The 19,103-nt window shown below is 39.5% G+C and overlaps 1 protein-coding gene across 3 annotated transcripts in view; it reads left to right on the forward strand.

Annotated features, from left to right (window-relative positions):
- SLIT3 (slit guidance ligand 3) overlaps positions 1-19,103 on the forward strand; it is a 520,423-nt gene that overhangs the window by 347,028 nt on the left and 154,292 nt on the right. For all 3 annotated transcript variants that reach the window (XM_061348428.1, XM_061348427.1, XM_061348429.1), the window contains exons 12-13: positions 5,909-5,980; positions 16,276-16,347. In XM_061348428.1, coding sequence (XP_061204412.1) covers positions 5,909-5,980; positions 16,276-16,347 — 144 coding nt within the window. The remainder of the gene's footprint in view (positions 1-5,908; positions 5,981-16,275; positions 16,348-19,103) is intronic.

Consider the following 19,103-nt stretch of genomic DNA (forward strand, 5'->3'; position numbering starts at 1 on the left):
TGATTATCAGGTAGCTAATGCTTTTGAAAACTGACATGATCTTGCACTGTACTTTTGGATTTAAGGGTAAAATTACTGTTTGCCAGTCCAAACTTACCAAGTTCCTAGAGCTGGAGAGCTGTAAATATAGATCTTAATATTTAACAGGCCAAATCATCAATCTTACAGAGTCTCTATTCTTCTGTCTCGCTTTCAATATAGCTGTATGTATTTTTAAAGAAGTACTGTATTAGATAGCAAGACAGTAATTTCAGTGAAAAATGATGGATCCCTTTTCAGTGACCTAACTTGTAACTTTTTCATTGTTGAAGTCACTACTTAGTTCTTTCTGAGGTATGACTAATTTTAGATTTTGGCAATGTTTTACCATCCTTTCATTTTTCATGATTGGTGAACTCTGGTTTTATGGGAATTGACTGAAAAAAAATGTTCTTTAACTTGACTGGCTGCTAAGCCCAATGCAGCGCTTACTGTGTGGAATGATTAATGTTAGAATTTCACAGCAGAATTCCATTAGCAAGTTGTGTTAACAGCTTTCCGGAATATACTTGGCTACTCATTGAGATCTGAACTTGAAATTAAGTAATAAGTTATTGTGCCTGATGATCTATATCAAAGCTTAGTTAATATGACAGCATTTTGGGGAAGAACTTGGGATAGATACCTAGGCTGCAGAATGTCCCATAACAAACATGATGCTTTGCCATTTGCCTATTGACCTGTCTCCTTGTTAAAGTTTCATTCCTGCTGGATAGTGAAGCTCTAAATGGACATCACTCTTGTTCTATAAAGTTTAATTAAGGTCATTTATTTCACTGTTTGAAGAAACTATTGACATCCTCTTTACAGTGTGCAATATTCCTTGTGGTTTTAACACAGATATATACTTAAGTCAAAAAACCACCTCTTCAAGCAAGAGAGTTATCCTTCCTTGCCCTTACAGAGAAAGGACATGTTTGGAATCACTGAAGTCGTCAGCCTTTTTTCATTTCTGTCACTTTGATTTCAATGAGCAGTGCAATAGCATGAGGAGTATTGATTGAATTCACTGATGCCCTACCCAGGGTACAAGTGAGGAACGTTATTTTTGTTGTTATTATTATTAACTATTGCATGTAATAATATTTTAATAGAATTTAGAGGATAGTACTGGGAATTGTATTGTGTTTTTCTCCTTCCAGTGAATAAATATGCAAGAATGCTAGGGATAATGGACTGCTCACTTGCAGCACTCTCAGTATTTTGATACTATTTCCTGCAAGATTATGCAGTTTTCTGTGCTTAAATAATTGGAGAACTGAGAATAATGTTTAGGTAAGAGCCGGTTGTCCAAGATTATCTTTGTATGACTTCATATTAATAGGTCAAGATGATAGCAGAAGGTGTATTTATATTAATTTGAGTGTTGCATTTGCATCTAGCTGAATTTGCTGTTTAGACTGTCTCTTCAGTAGATTCCAGGGTGAAAAAGTTATTTTGGGGACTGGGTTTTAGCGAAGGAGCTGAAATATTTTGTGTATTGGATTTCATCATGATTGCCCACATCTTCTCACACAATTAATTACATGAAGTTTAATGAATCGGTCTCAGCAGGAACATTTGATGCCTATAGGATTTAAATATGCAGTTGAATTATATCATCTGGGATGATGGTTCCCCTGATTTTGGAGTGAATGTAGCAGGTCCTAGCTCTGTGCTCAGTTGTTCAAGGGCTTCAGAAGTTTGAGGGTCTTGAGGGAGATACATCCCAGCTCCAGAGACAGAAGCTGTCATTATGGCATGGAGTATCAAGCCCAGACATGCCTTTTGGATTAATTTACTGTCCTGGGTTCAGCAGTAGCAGTCATTTTTGATTCTTCTTAGTAGCTGGTGCAGTGCTGTGTTTTTGGCTTTCAGCCTGGGAGCAGCACTGGTAACACCGATGTTTTTAGTTGGTGCTCAGTAATGTTTAGTCTGACCAAGGACTTTGTGAATCTCATGCTCTGCTAGGGAGGAGGGGAAGCCATGAGGAAGCAAAGACAAGACACCAGACCCAAACTAACCAAAGAGGTATTCCATATCACAGCACGTCGTGCCCACTATGTAGAACTGGGGGCAGTTACCTGGAAGGGCTAGACCACCGCTCTGCCGGGCTGGGTATTGGTTGATGGGTAGTGAGCGGTTGTATTCTCTTGCCTAGTTATTTCCCTTATCATTATTATTTTTGATGGTAACAGCAGTGGTTTGTGTTATACCTTACTTACTGGACTGCTCTTATCTCAACCCGTGGGAGTTGCATTCTTTGGATTCTCCTCCACATCCCTTCGGGAGCGGGGGGAGGAAGGGGGGGGAGTGAGCAAACAGCTGCTTGGCTTCTGAGTGACAGGCTGGGCTTAAACCACAACATTTATATAGCAGCTGTGCTTGTACCATAGTACTATAACTTCTAACCTAAGAGTTCCAAAGTTTATGTCATCACCTCCCATTTTGTCTTTGCTTTTTTGAGACTTTTAACTAGCAGGTTTGTAGCACAAGACTAAGAGCCAAGTAAATAGAGCCAATTTGAAAGAAGTGGTTGTACCTCTTCAGCTCTGATGCTTGTAGTGGTGTTTCATATTGTCAGATTAATTTAACCATATATTAGCAGAAAATGCATTGAGATTTCACAGTCTTCTCAGTAGCTTTGTGGCATTGCTACTTTTGTTAAGCAGTTCCTAAAATCTAAACCACAATTGACACAGATTTTTGCTGAATACTCTTATCAAATGAGAACAGCCCATTTTATATGTTAGAGATAATCAAGTAATCTGTTTCTAATATGTTAGTCAACAAAAAGAATATTTATCCAATAGTTTTCCATTTGGCTGCATCTAAAAATGAATCTGGTTTGTTTCACAAACAGAATAGATATGTTCTGTTTACCTTTTACAGTAAAGACGTTTAAACCATACAGTCATATGTTATACAGTGACTCACAGGGTACCCCTTCTCCCCTGGTGCAAAGTCAAAACCCATTTATGTCCCTAAGTGGGAACTGAGCACAGCCACCCTCCAAGGTGTGTTCAACAGCCTTTTGGAAGATCTCTGCTGTGCTGTCAGAGGTGCAGGGAGACTAGAATGAGGTGACTAATGTTTTCCCTGTCTGGGTGGAATCCTGATAAGTTTATTACATTTCCAGCTCAAGAGCCACATTTCTGCTGAGTGATTCCGAGATATCCTAAAGCGTGAAGATGAGCCGTATGTGATCTAAATTGACTTAGTTGTGCAGGTTAGAAAAACCTGTTTCTCTTTCTCTTGATGTAAATCAAGCACAGAATAGGATGATCTTACCAAAGCAGACCCAAAGAAGGAAACAAAAGTACAATGACTTAATTGACTCCCTTTGCCTCAGTCAAGTCAGAAGGAGATGGAGCCTCCTTATCCAATAGCACTGGAGCTTGAGCTCTAATGGAAAGGAAATAATGTGTCTAATTATCTTCTAATGCTGATTGTAGTACATCTGCATGAAGTGAGTGAGTGTCATCACCCAGCATGGCATTTATGCACATTCAGGCACCATTAGTTATACACTCATTAGCATCTGGACATGGGGAGAGACAAAGGATGGGAATGCTGAAATGCAGCAAATCAAAAAACAGTGCTGAAATACTTATTTCAGATATGAGATGCCCTTTTTTCAGATGCTTGTCATTGTTCAGCAACTCATGATTTCATGTGGTTGTAATAGATTTTAATATGTTCCTCAGTAGATAGTGCAGATTCACATCAGACTTCTGCTTACCTAAGAATTACTAGATAAAAATCAGCAAATGCTACCAGGCACTAACCAAGTTTCACAAAACCCTGTATAAAAATAAATATTCCTACTTTAACTGTCACAAACTTGGCTGCTGTGAATTGAGCTGAAGACCTAGAAAGCTTCATTGAATGCTGTCCTTGTAGGCATGACGTTGTAATAGAAAACATCAGTAGAGTGCATACGGTTGTTTCGCAGGGTTTATGAAAGAAACAAACCTAATAAAAGGACTGAAGAAAATCCCACTTTATGTGGGTAGATTTGAAAACAGTTAGAGGACTTAATAAAAATTTTAAGCAACAGTATTTGTAGCTGAAAATACATATAGAATGTAAAACCTTCCTACTTTTGATTTCTAAGTCCTTGCTCAAGTGAAGTCTATTTAGAGTCTGACTGGGATCCTTAGCACAAGCCCCAGTGGAAATAACAGTGAATATGTACATGAAATACTGTATGACTCCAGCTTCAGCTGTCAGGGTAAAGGTTTGATAGTACTGGTACAAGCTGATACCAACTGTCAGTGAATGTAACGAGGTGGCTGGAAGTTATGTCTGTAGCTAAGCACCTGGTTGAACTGATTGACAGAAAGATTGGATTGCAGTGACAGTCATAATAGGGACCATAGAATCCACAAGGTTGGAAAAGACCTTCAAGATCATCAAATCCAACCGTTCTCCAGCACTGCCAAGGCCACCACTAACCCATGGCACTGAGGCCTCATCTACACGGTGTGTGAGCACTTCCAGGTTGACTCCAGCACTGCCCTGGGCAGCCTGTTCCAATGCCTGAGCATGCTCTGGGGAAGAAATTGTTCCTCATCTCTATCTAAACCTCCCCTGGTTGTTTCCTCTTTCCTGTCAGTTGTCAACTGTGAGGGGAGACCAGTTACTTCTTGGCTGCATCCTCCTTTCAGGTAGTTGTAGAGGCATTCAGTTCTGAGCGTCTGGTCCCAAGTGTAGTAGATTTGGCTCCATGTATAAAGAAATCGTGGCATAATCTGTATTTGTCTTTGTATAGGTAGTTGGTTATAAATAAAATTGAAGGGTATTTTCCAAACGAGGAACACACTTTCCCTTGAAAATGGCCATCTGAAAGTATCTGAAAACTCTAGTGAGACCTGGCAGTGCTGTGTCAACCATCATCCCTCCCGCCTCACCAGATCTAGTTCATGGTAGACTTTTGTGCTGCTTGTTTTCTCTAGGCCATTAAAAATGAAACTGCTGCAGTGCCAAAATACTCAGTGGTACTGGTGCCTGCTTTGGACTTGGGGCCGGAGTAGTTTATTTCCATTGTTTTTCCTATTGTTATTAAACAGAGATGGTGTGAGAAAAGGAAGTCTTACCTCAGAAGTATTTTCTAATCCTAAGAATTATTGATAATGTTTTATATAGATTGGGACTAGCTCTTAGTGGAATTTTCTAGAGTTTTGATGGGAATTTTATTTGAAAAAACTACATTTCTGGTATTTATGCTGAATATTTTCATCTTTACATCTCATTTATGACAAAGTTTCTTCTTGCAGACAGTCTTGCTACCACAGAAGCCATTACCCTGGTGCCTACACTATGCTGATGCTATTAATCCCATCATCTTCCTTAATGCATGTCCTGCCAGTACATTTCAGCTGTTTTAGAACCTTTCCTCACCTTATCTATCATTTCACTTACAATCAAAATATGATCTTCTGTACTGTTATAAAGTTAGTCTGCTATTCCTACCTTTAAACATCAGACAAACTATGCTTTGTCACAGGCTGCTCCTCACACTTGAGGGCCACCCCACAGAGTCACAATGAGATCTCCATTATTAATAGCTCTTAAGATGGTTTTATCAACTTCATCACTGTTCTTCAAAGCTCTTTATAAAGCTCTTTGTCTCAGTGTCCATATAACGAAAGACCTGACTTACAGGGGAGCTGCTTATTTATTGAGGCTGTTGTACTGACTGGTTTTCTGATAGCTCCTGCAATTCACCTATCTGTGTCCTTATGTAGTTCATAATTCCTCCAACATACTATGATAGTTTAATTCTGGGTTTGTATCAGGTACCTTCTTCCAATAAACTACAGCTGAAATGTTTTCATCAAAATCCTGTTTATAATTTGTTTTGTTTCATTCTCCCTTCTCTTTGCAGAGACATCAGCAAGAATCAGATCTCTGACATTGCGCCTGATGCATTCAAAGGCTTGAAATCTCTCATTTCATTGTAAGTACAAAATAGAACTGAATGGGCATTTGGGGAGAGCTTGCATGTAAGAGAAATAAAGATGATAATGTGCCGTCTGGGAGAACTTGCGTTTCTGTGTGCAGTTGCCAGCTTGTGTGAAGCATCTGATCTTTTACAAATGAAACACTGGTCACAAAGGTTAGGAAGAACTGTTTACACATCTCTAGCAAGTTCTTTTGTGGATGAACACTCCAAGGTTACTGATCTGTTCAGTTCTTCAAATCAGTGCATCGATTGATATGCTGTACATGTGCACCTGCAGGCTAATCCATGGCCCACAATTCATCGTGGCACACAAACCCCTCATCAGACAGGCACTGTTTGGCGGTGTTCATCAGGGTGGAGTTAGGGAGAATTCTTCCTTGCTGAATTTTTCTCCTGTATTAAAGACCTGAAATTGCACTTTTTTGTGAGTTTTTTGTTTATCTGGTTTTATTGGGTTTTGGGTTTGTTTTTTTTTTTCAAACTAGTGATGTAAGAACCTAAGCCCTTAAGAAAATGTTTCTATTTCTTAGCTGTAATTACTACTTCATTAAGATGGAAGAGGACTAAAATATGACTCCATACAAAAGATAAAAGGAAGGCAGGATCTCTTGACAACCATTCCTTTCTCTTTATAGAACACAGAAACTGTTTTAGCACCAAATTGAATTTAAATGCAGCTATATTTCAACCTAGCTACCCACAGCACTATTAAAACAGTGGAACTTTTAATGGGTAAAAGGAGCAATGCAAGGTCAGAAGCTGCATATGGAGAATGAAGTAGAATAGAGTGTTAGAAAGAGCCCCAGGTTAAGCGAAGAGGGTAAGCTCAACTGGAATAATATTTGCCTGCATTAATAGTAAAGACAGTTTTAAAACATTTAGCTCATTAATATTCATGTAACACAGTTTTATTTTTAAGGGTGTAGTTTATTTCTAAAAGCTGCCATAATTTTATTCTCTGAATACTGGAAAATTCAAACCCCTATATAACTTGTTGACTAGTGCTAATATTAGAAGTCCATTCAGTACTACATTTATATGTTGCAGTACACTCTGAGCCAGATTGCAGAAGGATGGGCCTTTTTTTGTGCCCTGAATCCAGCTGGGAGAATGCCAGAAATGTATATTAAGTGTTGCTAGCCTTTGTTGAGTAGTCAGGGCGGTGTTATTCAACATGCTGTGGAAATGGTCAAATCTCCCAGTGCTGTCTGGAAACGATTCAGTAAGAGAATGACATTTACTGAGCACTACAGTTCTGGCTTAGTATGAAAATACTGCTGATGTTGCAATGCTACAGCTTTCTGGTATTGGCAAACCTTCTGGCTAGGAGCAAGCTGGACAGGCAAGACATTTCTACTGCTTGACTTGCCAGTGCAGAAGTTATTCAGCTTTAGCTGTAGCTAATTCAGATACTCCCAGGTGGCCTCAGGAGAGGGACAGAACACATCAGAGTGGACAGAGAGGAAATGAGAATATAAACTGGGTGGGAATTTATAGTGTTTTGACTTGCATACAGAAGCAAGTGAAATGACTGTGCTCAGTCATCCAAAAAGATATTTTAAGTAAATGATGTTTGAATATGTTTATATCCAAGTGGGTAATATAGAGCTGAAGCTAATGGTAGGAGGTTCCAAGGGGGAAAAGAGAGGGGGGAGAGATGAGACGCAGCACAAGAAGGGTATTGCCTCTGAGCAGTCTTCCCTTTGTTCAGTGTTTGCCTCAGTTTCTTCCCTCTGCAGCCACACAAAGCTGATGTAACACACAGTCTGTTTCTCCTTTTTCTGTCAGACTGGTTTCTAGGACAGTATTGAGTCCAGCCTTGAAACTGTCAGGCTCCTCCTTTAGGTTCAGTTGTCCACTGTGCTTGCCCTTGGCTTTTGCTTTCTTTTGAAAGGTTTTACTCTTGCTGTTCATTGCAGGTAGGTCTTACAAGTGTTTTCCCTGTGACTGATAGACAAGAGTTAGTTTCATGACCTGTCACCCAGGCCTTTGGCAGGTTCTTCCCTGCTGCTCATTTGTGTAGGTGTTCCAGTTTTTGAGCCCTAGATACTGTCATGGAGCAAAATTATCTGCTCTTCTGCAGAAGCTGGGTTTCTCTGAAGAAACCTCCCCCAGGTTTCTACTTCTGAAAAGTAGAGGATCTTCTTTCATCTGATCTCTGCTCTAACCACCAGTGCAGTTCTGTCAACCATAGAAAGACAAGCAAGTGCTAGAGAAGATGACTCCTTTGAAGTGCTAGCTCTCCCAAAGAAACTGCCCAAGGGGAAAGAACAAGGAGGCAGAAATGAAGTAAGAGGGTTTGCTTACCTGTGTTTTCTCTTTTAAGCGGCTCAGTCTTTTTGGTGCCTGAGGCCCCAGTACCTTTAGTCAGCTGCATGCCCTGAAGGAAGGCTGCTCTGCATACAGTGCTTCAGCTCAGTGGAGAGAAACTGTTATTTTTCATATATGTAAGTCAAATGTGACTGGTGGCATACATTTTAATGAGACACCATTGAGGTTTCATCTCTGCCAGAGCAGCTGGACTTTTCAGCTAGCTGAATTAAAATACAAAGAAAGGAGGGGAAAATGCTAATGCACAAATGGAAGTAAGCAACTTGGTTTTCATTAAAAATGAAGTACTGCTGTAGTGCCTAAAATCCATGCCTTTCCCTCCCACATTATTCTCATTTTCTGCTCCTCCCTTTACTCCCTGCTCGCATGCAATTGCAGTGCTCCCTATGGGTCTAGGAGAGTGAAAGTGCTTCTCTGGAAGACAGCCAACATTGTTAGTCTGGCTGGCTAATGGAGCCCTATATACAGTGGGTTGCTACTCCACTTTCTTCTGAAGTGAACTTAGGGTAGTGTTTCCAGGCAGAACTGTTTCTCAGTGTGCTCTGCCTATTGTACCTATGGAGGGATGGAATTAAAACTGGTGTATTATAGTTTTCAAAGGACAGGAATGTTTCTTACAGAAGCAGTTCCCCCAAAAATGTATAAAACTTAAATCTTTTAAAATAAAAACTTATGACCTGCTAGTATATGGATCACTTTGCACTTTTATACATTATATACGTTTTATACATTATACATCTATATATTTTCTGTAACAAGAAATCTACCTATGGGAGTCAAACATGTCACAGAATCTTAACACTTTAAATAAGCCATTTCTACCTTAAGTTTCCCTGCATTTAGCAAGAGAAAGGCAACCTTGTTCTTGCAAGGACTTGAGGACATCTCCATTCCTCAAACTCAGGGGAAAAGAAGTTGTCTTCTCCATGAAAGAAGTTGTCTCCACCCCACTTTTCAATGGGGTCAGTGGGATTTTGTTCCCTATTCATATGACTGTGTGGAACAAGGAACTTATGCTTCATTTTTCTGAGAAGTATTTTGGGCTTTTTTCTTTTTTCCTTTTTTTTTTTTTTTCTCCCCTAAGGAACTGGAATCATTCTTTAAGAACATATTTTCTTCTTCCAGGAGTTTTCTGGCCTTTCCTTTTCCCCTTATTGTGTCACAAGAAGTGGCACTGTGAGTCCTGGTCAGCTCTGGGGCTGTGGATTTAGTTCTGCTACAGCGTCCAAAGTTCCCTTTCAGTATTTAGGTACTAGGGCTTAGATCCTTAGCATATTTTTGGTATGAAGGAAACTTCAAACCTGCTTACAGACCACACTGAAGGTACAGTAAGATCCAGGCTGCTTTTGAGTTTTAGAGAGCTTGGTGGAGAATGGAGGATGTTCTTCGGAAAAGGGTCCTTCGTGTTAAAGATGGCACTGTGGGATCTGGGAGGAAGAAGTTACGTTGCATAATTCTAGTGACTCTGTTGGGCAAATAAACCTCTTGTCTATAGCAAAGCCTCTGTGCTTGAAAAAGCGGAAGTATTTCTCTGTCTCAAAGAGATGATACAAGGGTGTATATGTTAAAGGCTGTGAGATGTAGTGATAGTGCAGTGCTTGGGACCATATGAAATATTCAAACTGATAAATATAGAATTATTTGAATCTAAAAATGACAATAGGCAACACAGATGTGAGAGAACCACGGTAGTGTAGCCATGGCTTTTGTGCTGGAGGGATTAGTCTTGCTGTCCAATACTTCTTTCAGCGTAAACATGAGAGCAAGTAATTCCCTTGCTTTGAAAAACGTGGCAGAAATCGGTTGGTTGCAAAAGACTGTGTTACCTTCATTCTAAGCAAAACTTGGAGAAATGCTCTACTGCTAGTACCCGGTTGTCGTGGTTTAAGTCCAGTCAGTAATTCAGAAAAACCATGCAGCTCGCTCTCTCACTCCCGCCTTTCCTCCCCCTGGCTCCCAGAGGGATGGGGAAGAGAATGGAAAGAATGTAACTCCCACGGGTTGAGGTAAGAGCAGTCCAGTAGGTAAGGTATAACACAAACCACTGCTGCTACCGCAAATAATAATGATAAGGGAAACAACAAGGGAAGAGAATACAACCTCTCACCACTCACCAAACCAGTACCCAGCCCGACCTGAGCAGTGATCTCGCCCTTCTGGGTAACTGCCCCCAGTTTATACAGTGGGCATGACATGCTGTGGTACATGTTGTACATGGTTAGAATAGAGCTTTGCTGGAATTGGAGTGGTTAATAACTCAGCATGGAACATAGGGGCCAAGTTATGAAGAGTTTCATATTTCAAGATTGCTGCATGCACTTTCTGAAGTAAATTAATTTTGCATTTAATCAGCTCAAAATCTGTCTAATATCAGCAAGAGAATTGTATCAGCATTTCGTTATTGTTAATAGTATCAAAGATAAATGTTATTCTTGGGGTCAGTAGACTTCCCACAAATGGAGGTTTGGAAGGCCGTATCCAGACTGTCTGGGGACATTTTATGAGATATGACAAAATAGTCTAAGCCTTTGGTGTGTTAAACTAAATGAATTAAAGTTAAGACCGCTGCAGAGGGAGAATTCCTCTGGTTTTGTTCATATACTGAATTAAGCTAGTGAACGATTTAAAAGCTTAGATCAGCCTGGGCACAAAGACAAGAGACAGCTTAGATTTTGACATAGCAGTCCCATTTAGACATCATCTCCTGGGTGATGATGTATGTCGTGTCATTCATGGTGATTTGAAATCTGCAGTAAAACACTGTCTATTGCAATAACTGCCAAACTTATTTTAAGGTAACAAATTGCTTGGGATAGTTTTACAGAGATTTATTTAGCCTAACTTGTTCTGAAGAAATATGAAATAGTGCAGGGACAAAAAATTATATGTCTATGTTTCTTTCAGAGATGAGAAATTTATTGCTGTTTTTATCCCTGTCAATTCCTCCTCTTAAAAAGCTTGAATTCTTATTGAGCCTGTGCCATGATGCGTAGTTTGGGGAATGTAGTTCTTCCTAGCAAGAATTGTTTTCATAGTCTGAAGGAAAGTTAAAAGCATTCTGAGGACTGAAAAAGACGTTGCGTAAAGTCAAAATTTGACACTTCAGTAAGAATGTTTCAGCCAAGCCAAAATAAAGCAACACTTAGCTGGAAACCATATGGTCCAGGGTAAGGGATTCTGTGGTAGGCTTTCATACCCCAAAAAGTTTCTGTGGCACCTTCCAGGGGAAGATGTCTGTATTCTGGGATCTGACTTAACGAAGCAGCTGAATCGCAGCTATATTTGCAAGTAAGGTAGACCGAGGGACTGTGAAATAGAGACACCACAGCAATTACTGCTTCACAGCCTCAGAAGGTGGTGTGTTAACTTCAGTGCATATGAAAGGCCGTGTGTTGGGAAAGTCTTTGCAAATTTTCACATTGTTCAAGAGGTCAGAATGTCTACACTGAAGAATCAGTGAGACTTTTCAAGATAAGGTTTGTTACACCCTTAATTACATTCTCGCTCAAGGTAGCATACTCGTTGCTATGTGTGCTTCCAGTCCTTTCTTTGTCTGGTATGTCCCAAGCTTTTAGATGAAGCTATGCAGTGACTATTTTCACTTTAAACTACTTAGAACATCAGTTGGATTAATCTGCAAAGCTTGCAGTTTAATAGTGACAGTTAATTGTTTAATTGGATATCTAATATTGTGGTACATTTTCGGAAATATGAAAATACTATGCCAGAACCAGGCTTCAGAAACATAGTGCCTCATTATGACTTTTATATACTTGTATGATTTCTCTTTAAAGATCCATATTAACTCTTCAACTGAATAGGCTGCTTCTCTCAGAGATCCCCAGTGCTTTCAGTGCAGCAGGGGGGCTGTGCTTTAGCTGTGTTGTCCCATTGTTTGGAAGGTTGGTGGCAGCCTGAAAACTGCTGCCATTTGTGAGCCAGTCCACCAGGTACTTTTGAAGAGCTGCAACTTGTGCTTTGTGACCATGCTGAAAGCATTTAACTGGGAACTGGTGAGCTGATGTTCCACATGCTGCTCAGAATATGGTCCTTGGGTGGTTCAGCTGCCCCTGAGCTATAACAGCAACTTGCTTATGTTAGAAAGCCACCAGCAATAAAATGTGAGAAATTTGACTTAAAAATACTGTGACTGACTCTTCAAACTGGTTATTCTGGTATGGGATATACCTGCCTTGTGGAAAAGACAAAGGTAAAATACGTGCACTGGCAAGTCTGAGGTGTTTGCACATCCTTATGACTGTGTTCTCCATTTGGACTGGTTTCCATCTTTGTAAAAGAGACTCTTATGTGGTGAGAGGAGAAAGAAAAGAACAATAAGGAAAAGGATACCTGTTAGTCTCTCAGTCAGTCCTGGCTTAGTCTTTAGTTATTACTTTTAAGTTTAGCTCTGTGAATATAGACTTAAGCTACAGCTCCCTTTTCTCTTTCTTCCAAAATGTGCATCATGTTTAGGGCAATACCTTCTCCAACCAACAGTGAATGGTGCTGGTCAGACTTGGTCACCCAGCAAAGTTAAGAAGCACATGAGCAGTGAAGAGCACACAATAAAAAGTATCATAATTTTTTTGTATTCTAATAAATGTCATTCTGATTCACTGATGTGCTGTCTATTGGCAGCAATTACTGAGCTGATTTTATTAGATATTAACTTTGTTAGTGTATTTTTAATAAAAATATTTGGGATCTAAACTGTCAGGTGCTAGGGGATAGGAGGAGGGTTGTGCTGCTGTGCCAAGCTTGCACAGGAGCCAGGACACCTGCATGTCCTGCAACACGTCTGAAGGGTAGAAGTGAACACAGAGTTTTACAACTTGTAATGCCATAGGCAGATCTCCTAAAATGTATCCCTGTTGGTAATAGTACTGGAAATTTAAATGAAGTTCTTTAATTGACTTGGCTGAGGTTCCTGTTACGGCTTTTTGAAGTTATTTTTCTGTTTGGGGGTTTGTTTGGTTTCTCTTTTCCCTAAGGCTGCTGTTCTGGAAATACTGGTGCATGGCAGTGAGATGGACCCAATGGCAGGACATAGAGGAAAGCAGCTGCAGTAACGGGGTGTCCCTAACCTAACCTGGCCTGTCCTTTCTGCAGTCTGGCTCCTTCCTAGTAGTTAGCAGTGCAGCACTTGGTACATTCAGGACAAAATCATCTTGGATCAAGAACCTGACCAAGATTCCTATTTGTTGATATGAGTATGCTTGCCTGTCTTAGACAAAATGAGAACTCTGGGGAAAGCAAAAGTTTCTATGCTTTTTATTAGAGGAAATGGAAATAAGGAGCTGAAGAAATGAGATGCAATGCATTATGTATCTCCCCTCCCCTCTTTGCTTCTTTCTTTAGGACCGTTTGACTCCAGCTCTGCCATGGCAGGCAGACAATGGCATTAGCTAATTTGGCTCCGTGTAGTGCTGAACATGAATATGAATTAGAGACAAGTGCCTGAGCTCTCATACTGACTTTTGTTTAGCTGTTAATTTGTTCCAGTGTTAATGTGCCACATGCACATAAGCCCAATTAGGTTGGGAAATGCTGCTTTTCTTTTCATGGCTTCTGAAAATTGAAGCTTTGTTTTATTTTGTAAGCTATTTTATTCTGGTTTCTTTTGCTCAAAATAATAAAGAGGAGGTATAAACACATCCAGGCTTTTCAGTTCAATGGAACACTGCACTATGACCTTCTGACTCTTATAGTAAAAGTGAAAAATTACTCCAGTAAGAGTCTTATTTTGATATTTGCATTTGGTAGTACCATGATTAGCAACTGCACTGGGTGTGTGTGTTGACATTTCTTCAAGGTTTTACCTTACATAAGTGTAAACCAGAATAACTCTTAGTCTGGAATAGGGATTTTTATTTCTTCTTTCCATAGGTATTTTGTAGAGCTTAGCTTCTGAAATCCTTTTCAGATGCTATATTATTATGCACTATTGATCAGCATTGATGATCCTGCTACTCCACAAAACTGAGGAAGATGTTCATCCACCATCACAGAGCTTAGAATCTAAACTTCGTATACAGATGATGCACTTGCTAAAGAAATGTTCAGAAAGTGGGGAAACTGAAGTGGAAATATACTAGATTCTGTGAGCATTAACTTAATATTTTAACCTCTTATATATTTTATTTGCAGAGGTTTTGCTTCCTGATAAAGGGGTTCACATCAGTTTGCTCAGAAAGAAGTCTGAGAGTCAGCATTTGAATGTTGGTTTAGAGCCCAGTGAAATTCAGTGACTTTGCTACCTAAATGGACCTACTCGACCTTTCAAAGCTCAGCCATCATTTCTGTCTAGTGTGGGGTAGAATATAGAAATCCATGTACATTGCATGAAATTTTGTCAAAGTAGGAAATCATGTGCGTCTTCTGAAGCTGAAGTTATGAAACAGCAAACATTACTCACAAAAGCCACTAAGTGAAACAGCACATTTAAAAGCCAACCTCCTGAATCTGCAATAGATAGAGAGAAATTATGTTACTTGTGTTGAGAGAAAATAGAATGCTGGATGATCATTAGTTTCTTGAGTTAGGAGTTCAGTTCCTGCTAAACTACAAAAGTCATGAAAAATGCAGTTTCAAGTTTAAATTTTCCTATCTAAGTGGTGTTATTTTATTTAGATTCATTTTATTTAGGCTCAGAAAAGAGCTGTTCTGGGAACTCTCCCATAGAGGTGATACAGTTCCAATGACTGATGAAGAGTAAACTGAAGTGGTGATACTCTGGGAAGACCAGAGGGTATTGTAAATGGTCCATCACACTGAGTGTTTGGTTTTCACTATGTTCAGCCCACCCTAATGTTGTAAATGTTGAAAGACAGCATAAGCCAGAATTTCAGGCAGCAGCCAAGCCTCACATGGTGAGTTGATTAATTGCTAACATGTTATTCCACATTAAAACATTGGGGAATTAACAAGTTTAATGGCACATAAGCAACAAAATTTTGGCATGACCTGCTTTATAAGCATTTACTGTGTCCTATGAAATTACATCAATACTGGGTTTACCTATTTGAAATATATTAAAATGTTTAGGTAAGGAGTAAAATTGTCAGAGGGAGGGAAATCTTCCCGTTTACCAGGACACACATAAGCTCCTACTCACTTCCTGGGTTTGACAAATTTTGCCAGCTGCAGAAATGGCACCAGTAAATACTTCAGCTGTGATTGAAATTCAGGTGTGCCTGTCATATATGATTCTGCTCTCATCTCTAGGTAACTCAGCATAATGGTGGATTTGTCTGGTTTTCCCTTTAGTTCAATTTCTGAAGAAATGTGCATTTTTCCATTAGAAGGGAAATATTTGTAATATTAAAAGTGAATAATGGATATCAGGTTATGTATATTTATGGTCTTTATTGATTTTTATAACCAAACTCCACCTAAATCTTTTTTGAGTTTCTGAAATATATGTCTGTTTCCAGTTCAGGTTGAATTTCTTTTCATTAGCTAGTTGAAATGGTAACAGCAGCTGGTGAAGCCATAATATTTTATCCAGTGGTGCCTGTGTCACATTTAATGCCAATTATTGTATCTTAAGAGATTCACTTACATGTAATTTTATCTATAACCAGCTTATGCTCCCCTGGCTTTTAAATTCAGTATCGCTGAGCAGAATTTTAGGTTTTTACATCAGACAGTGTGTCTTTCAATGGTTAAAATATTTCTAAAAAAAGTGGAAAAAAATCAGAGTGAAAAATATTTCAGATAGGGGGGTTGGACGATGTCCAGTTTCTACATTAAAAATGCTTTCCAACACCAGACGAAGCCCGAATCATAACGACTCATTTAGTACCATGTGCTCTTAGAAAAGCAAATGAGATAAGTAGTGTAATGAAATGCCCACAGATCCTGGGCATGGTGCACAAGATCAATAAAAATGATAATGCAGAGAGGTGGGAGGACACTAAACTGGTCTGTTATTTATTTTGTCTTCCTGAATCTTTCAGAGTGCTCTATGGAAACAAGATCACAGAGATTCCCCAGGGCCTTTTTGATGATCTTGTGTCTCTGCAGCTGCTGTGAGTATGACCCCTCCCTCTTTATTTTACAGCCTAGCTTGATATACTGTTTTTTCAGCTTCTGCATTATTGTAATCACCTTTTCCACTGAAAACTCACTGGGATGTGCTAGGCTGTGGTTTCTCTGTCAGGCAAGAGGGAGGCAAGGGCTCAAGAAAAAAAGGAAGGTGCCAACAGTTTTATAGCACAGTGTGTATAATGGATAATAGACACAGAGAATTTAAGTGTGGGGAGGAAATGAAGACTTGGTGAAGTCCAAGAAAGGAAATTGGGTCACCAGATGATGTGCGGATGGGGATGTCGCCTGATTGTTTTTACACCTTTAGTATTTGTGCTTGAATAGATCCTTGAGGGCTTCTGTGTCACAAGCATAGGTAAGCAACATGGCAGCGGGGCTTAGTTGCAAGAGAAATAATTTTACAGTATATTGTTTGAGTATTTTATACCATGTGTGATTTAGCACACAGTCATGAGCAGGGTAAGATGTATACATACACTCTTCAGTATTTATTAATGTAGCATAACAAATTTCCTAACCCAAATGTGAAATTGCAAATTTCACTTACTCTTGTCTCCATAATCACATTGGGAACCAGTAACTCGGTCAAAAAGAGAGAAATCAGCTATTGTTTAAGCAAGTCACTAGAGGGAGCAGAAGTGAAGTGTGGTTAATATGTGTGTTGCTAACATTCTGATTACCGTCATGGATGATGCACTCAGAAAGTAAAGGTGATATATGGTAAATTCATCAATTCTGGTTTAGATTGCACACTACCCTCTACCCTCAAACAAGAACGTTTATAAAGTAACTTTTAGACATGCTATTTTAAGCCTTTCTTACCGTGTTGACATAACCAGAAATGAATATCCAAAAGTTCATGGTTCCTGTTGAATGAATCACTCTATGCTAGCAGTCTTTGCTGCACTTACATGCTTTCTAAAAATAAGCCTAGGTTTATGTTAGAAATCCAGAAGCAACACCAAAGAACTGAAGTCTGGAATAGTTGCTCTACATGTTAAGGACTGCTCAGACATGTAAGTTATCCGTAAGATCTTAATTGCAAATATACCCTGTTCTAGAGACAGACAAGCAAAGTGCACCTGGTTCGATTATGACAACCCTTGAGCTTGGAAGCTGTTTATCTCCTCCTGCACACAGCCAGTTCACTTATCTTCACCTTTTGCACATACTTTTTCTGGCAGCTTCTTTCTTCTCCCTGTCCCACTCCTCACCAGTTCATTGTACTTCAGTTCCTTTGTGGCCAGCCTGTGCAGTAAATGAACACTGTGTATTTAGCAGGGAAGTACTTTGCCCTGTGAGAGAACAATAAGCTTGGAAATCCTTCAAAGCTGGGACTTGGTACACGCTGATGTAAGTGACATGTCATTGTCAGACTCAGGTTGTACTCAGTACAGTGAAGATGACGTAACCAAACTGAGAGCTAAAATTTAACTTGTCACTTTGACCTCTGAGAAACTATATTAGAGAAATCTGAGCTTTATTATAGTCTTCGCCCCCAAATGTTTAATGGTTGCAAGGTCAAAGCGATACACAGTTGCTCTGTCTAACCCAGGACACTTAACTGATAGTACCTTTCCCAGTGGGAAAAGAAATATACACAACACGTGGCTCATGGTGTCCTATAAAAATGTGAGTCTAGAACTTCTGCATAAAGCATTAAGCAAGTTTCAACTTCTTTATACTGTAGTCTTTGCATGAACGTAGTGCTGGCTTTCAGTGCATTACATGTTTAAGCTAAGACGCAGCCATTTTCCAATTTGAATTAGCAAAATCTATATGCCAGAGAGCCATTAAAAGGTGTCGTACTTCAACCTTTTAAATATCCTCAAGCTGAGAATATGAAGATGTGAGTAGGTTGTCTATTATGGGATTCCAAGAGTATTGTGGCTCTAGAACCTTTCCAGATCTTCTTGAAAATGTTTAAAGTAGCTTTTGGCAAGGAGAGCTATGAATGATCATGCTTTAAATGCAAACAAATCTCTGTACACGTTTCCAGCCGTGGCATTGAAGCAGCTATTATGGATTGCTTGTAGCATTTTAATGGATACCAGAAAAAATAAATGGCATTCGTTGGTTTTAGACCTGCTGTTGAACAGTTGGAAGAGTGCCCTATGATTAGATCTAATTTAGTGTTCAGTGGGCTCTAGATTGGATTTCTTCTTATTAGTCTGGAGACACACTGATAAGAATGCTCTGATTAAGGTACCCTGGTAGCCAGTCTAATTTCCTAAGCTGAAGCATTTCTGAAAATGCACTGGTGTTATGGTAAAGCAGGACACAATCAGCAAAGGGATTATTGTGGGTCCTCTATAATATCATTCAGATTGTATTTAGAAGGAGAAAGTAATTATGAAGAAATTGCAGAGCAGTAATATTGTTATTTACTGGTCTGGATAAGACTCATCAGAGCTTCTCAGAAATGTCATTTTCCTTCTGTTTAAATATCCTGTCACTGTATAGGTCCAGATTATTCCACTTTTATTCTGACAGAATCGGTTTGTGTAAGCGCCTTACATCTGCAGACAGTACCACTGATGTCAGAAACACTGCAGCTGGGTGAAGTAATGCTCAGCTCAGGCATGACAGCATCTTCAGCTGCCCCATTTGGCTTTGGTGTCTGGGAAATGAAGAAATCAGAACAGTTTTAGACCACCTGGCTAGCATTAGAACTCTATTTCTGACATTTAAGACAGAGGTGGGTAAGCCAAGATTGTATTACATTTGGCAAGAAACT

Source organism: Neopsephotus bourkii, unplaced genomic scaffold, assembly GCF_033783945.1.
Source record: "Neopsephotus bourkii isolate Nb327-2 ecotype Australia unplaced genomic scaffold, CSIRO-AGI_Nbou_v1 NB_357, whole genome shotgun sequence".
Classification (NCBI taxonomy): Eukaryota; Metazoa; Chordata; class Aves; order Psittaciformes; family Psittacidae; genus Neopsephotus; species Neopsephotus bourkii.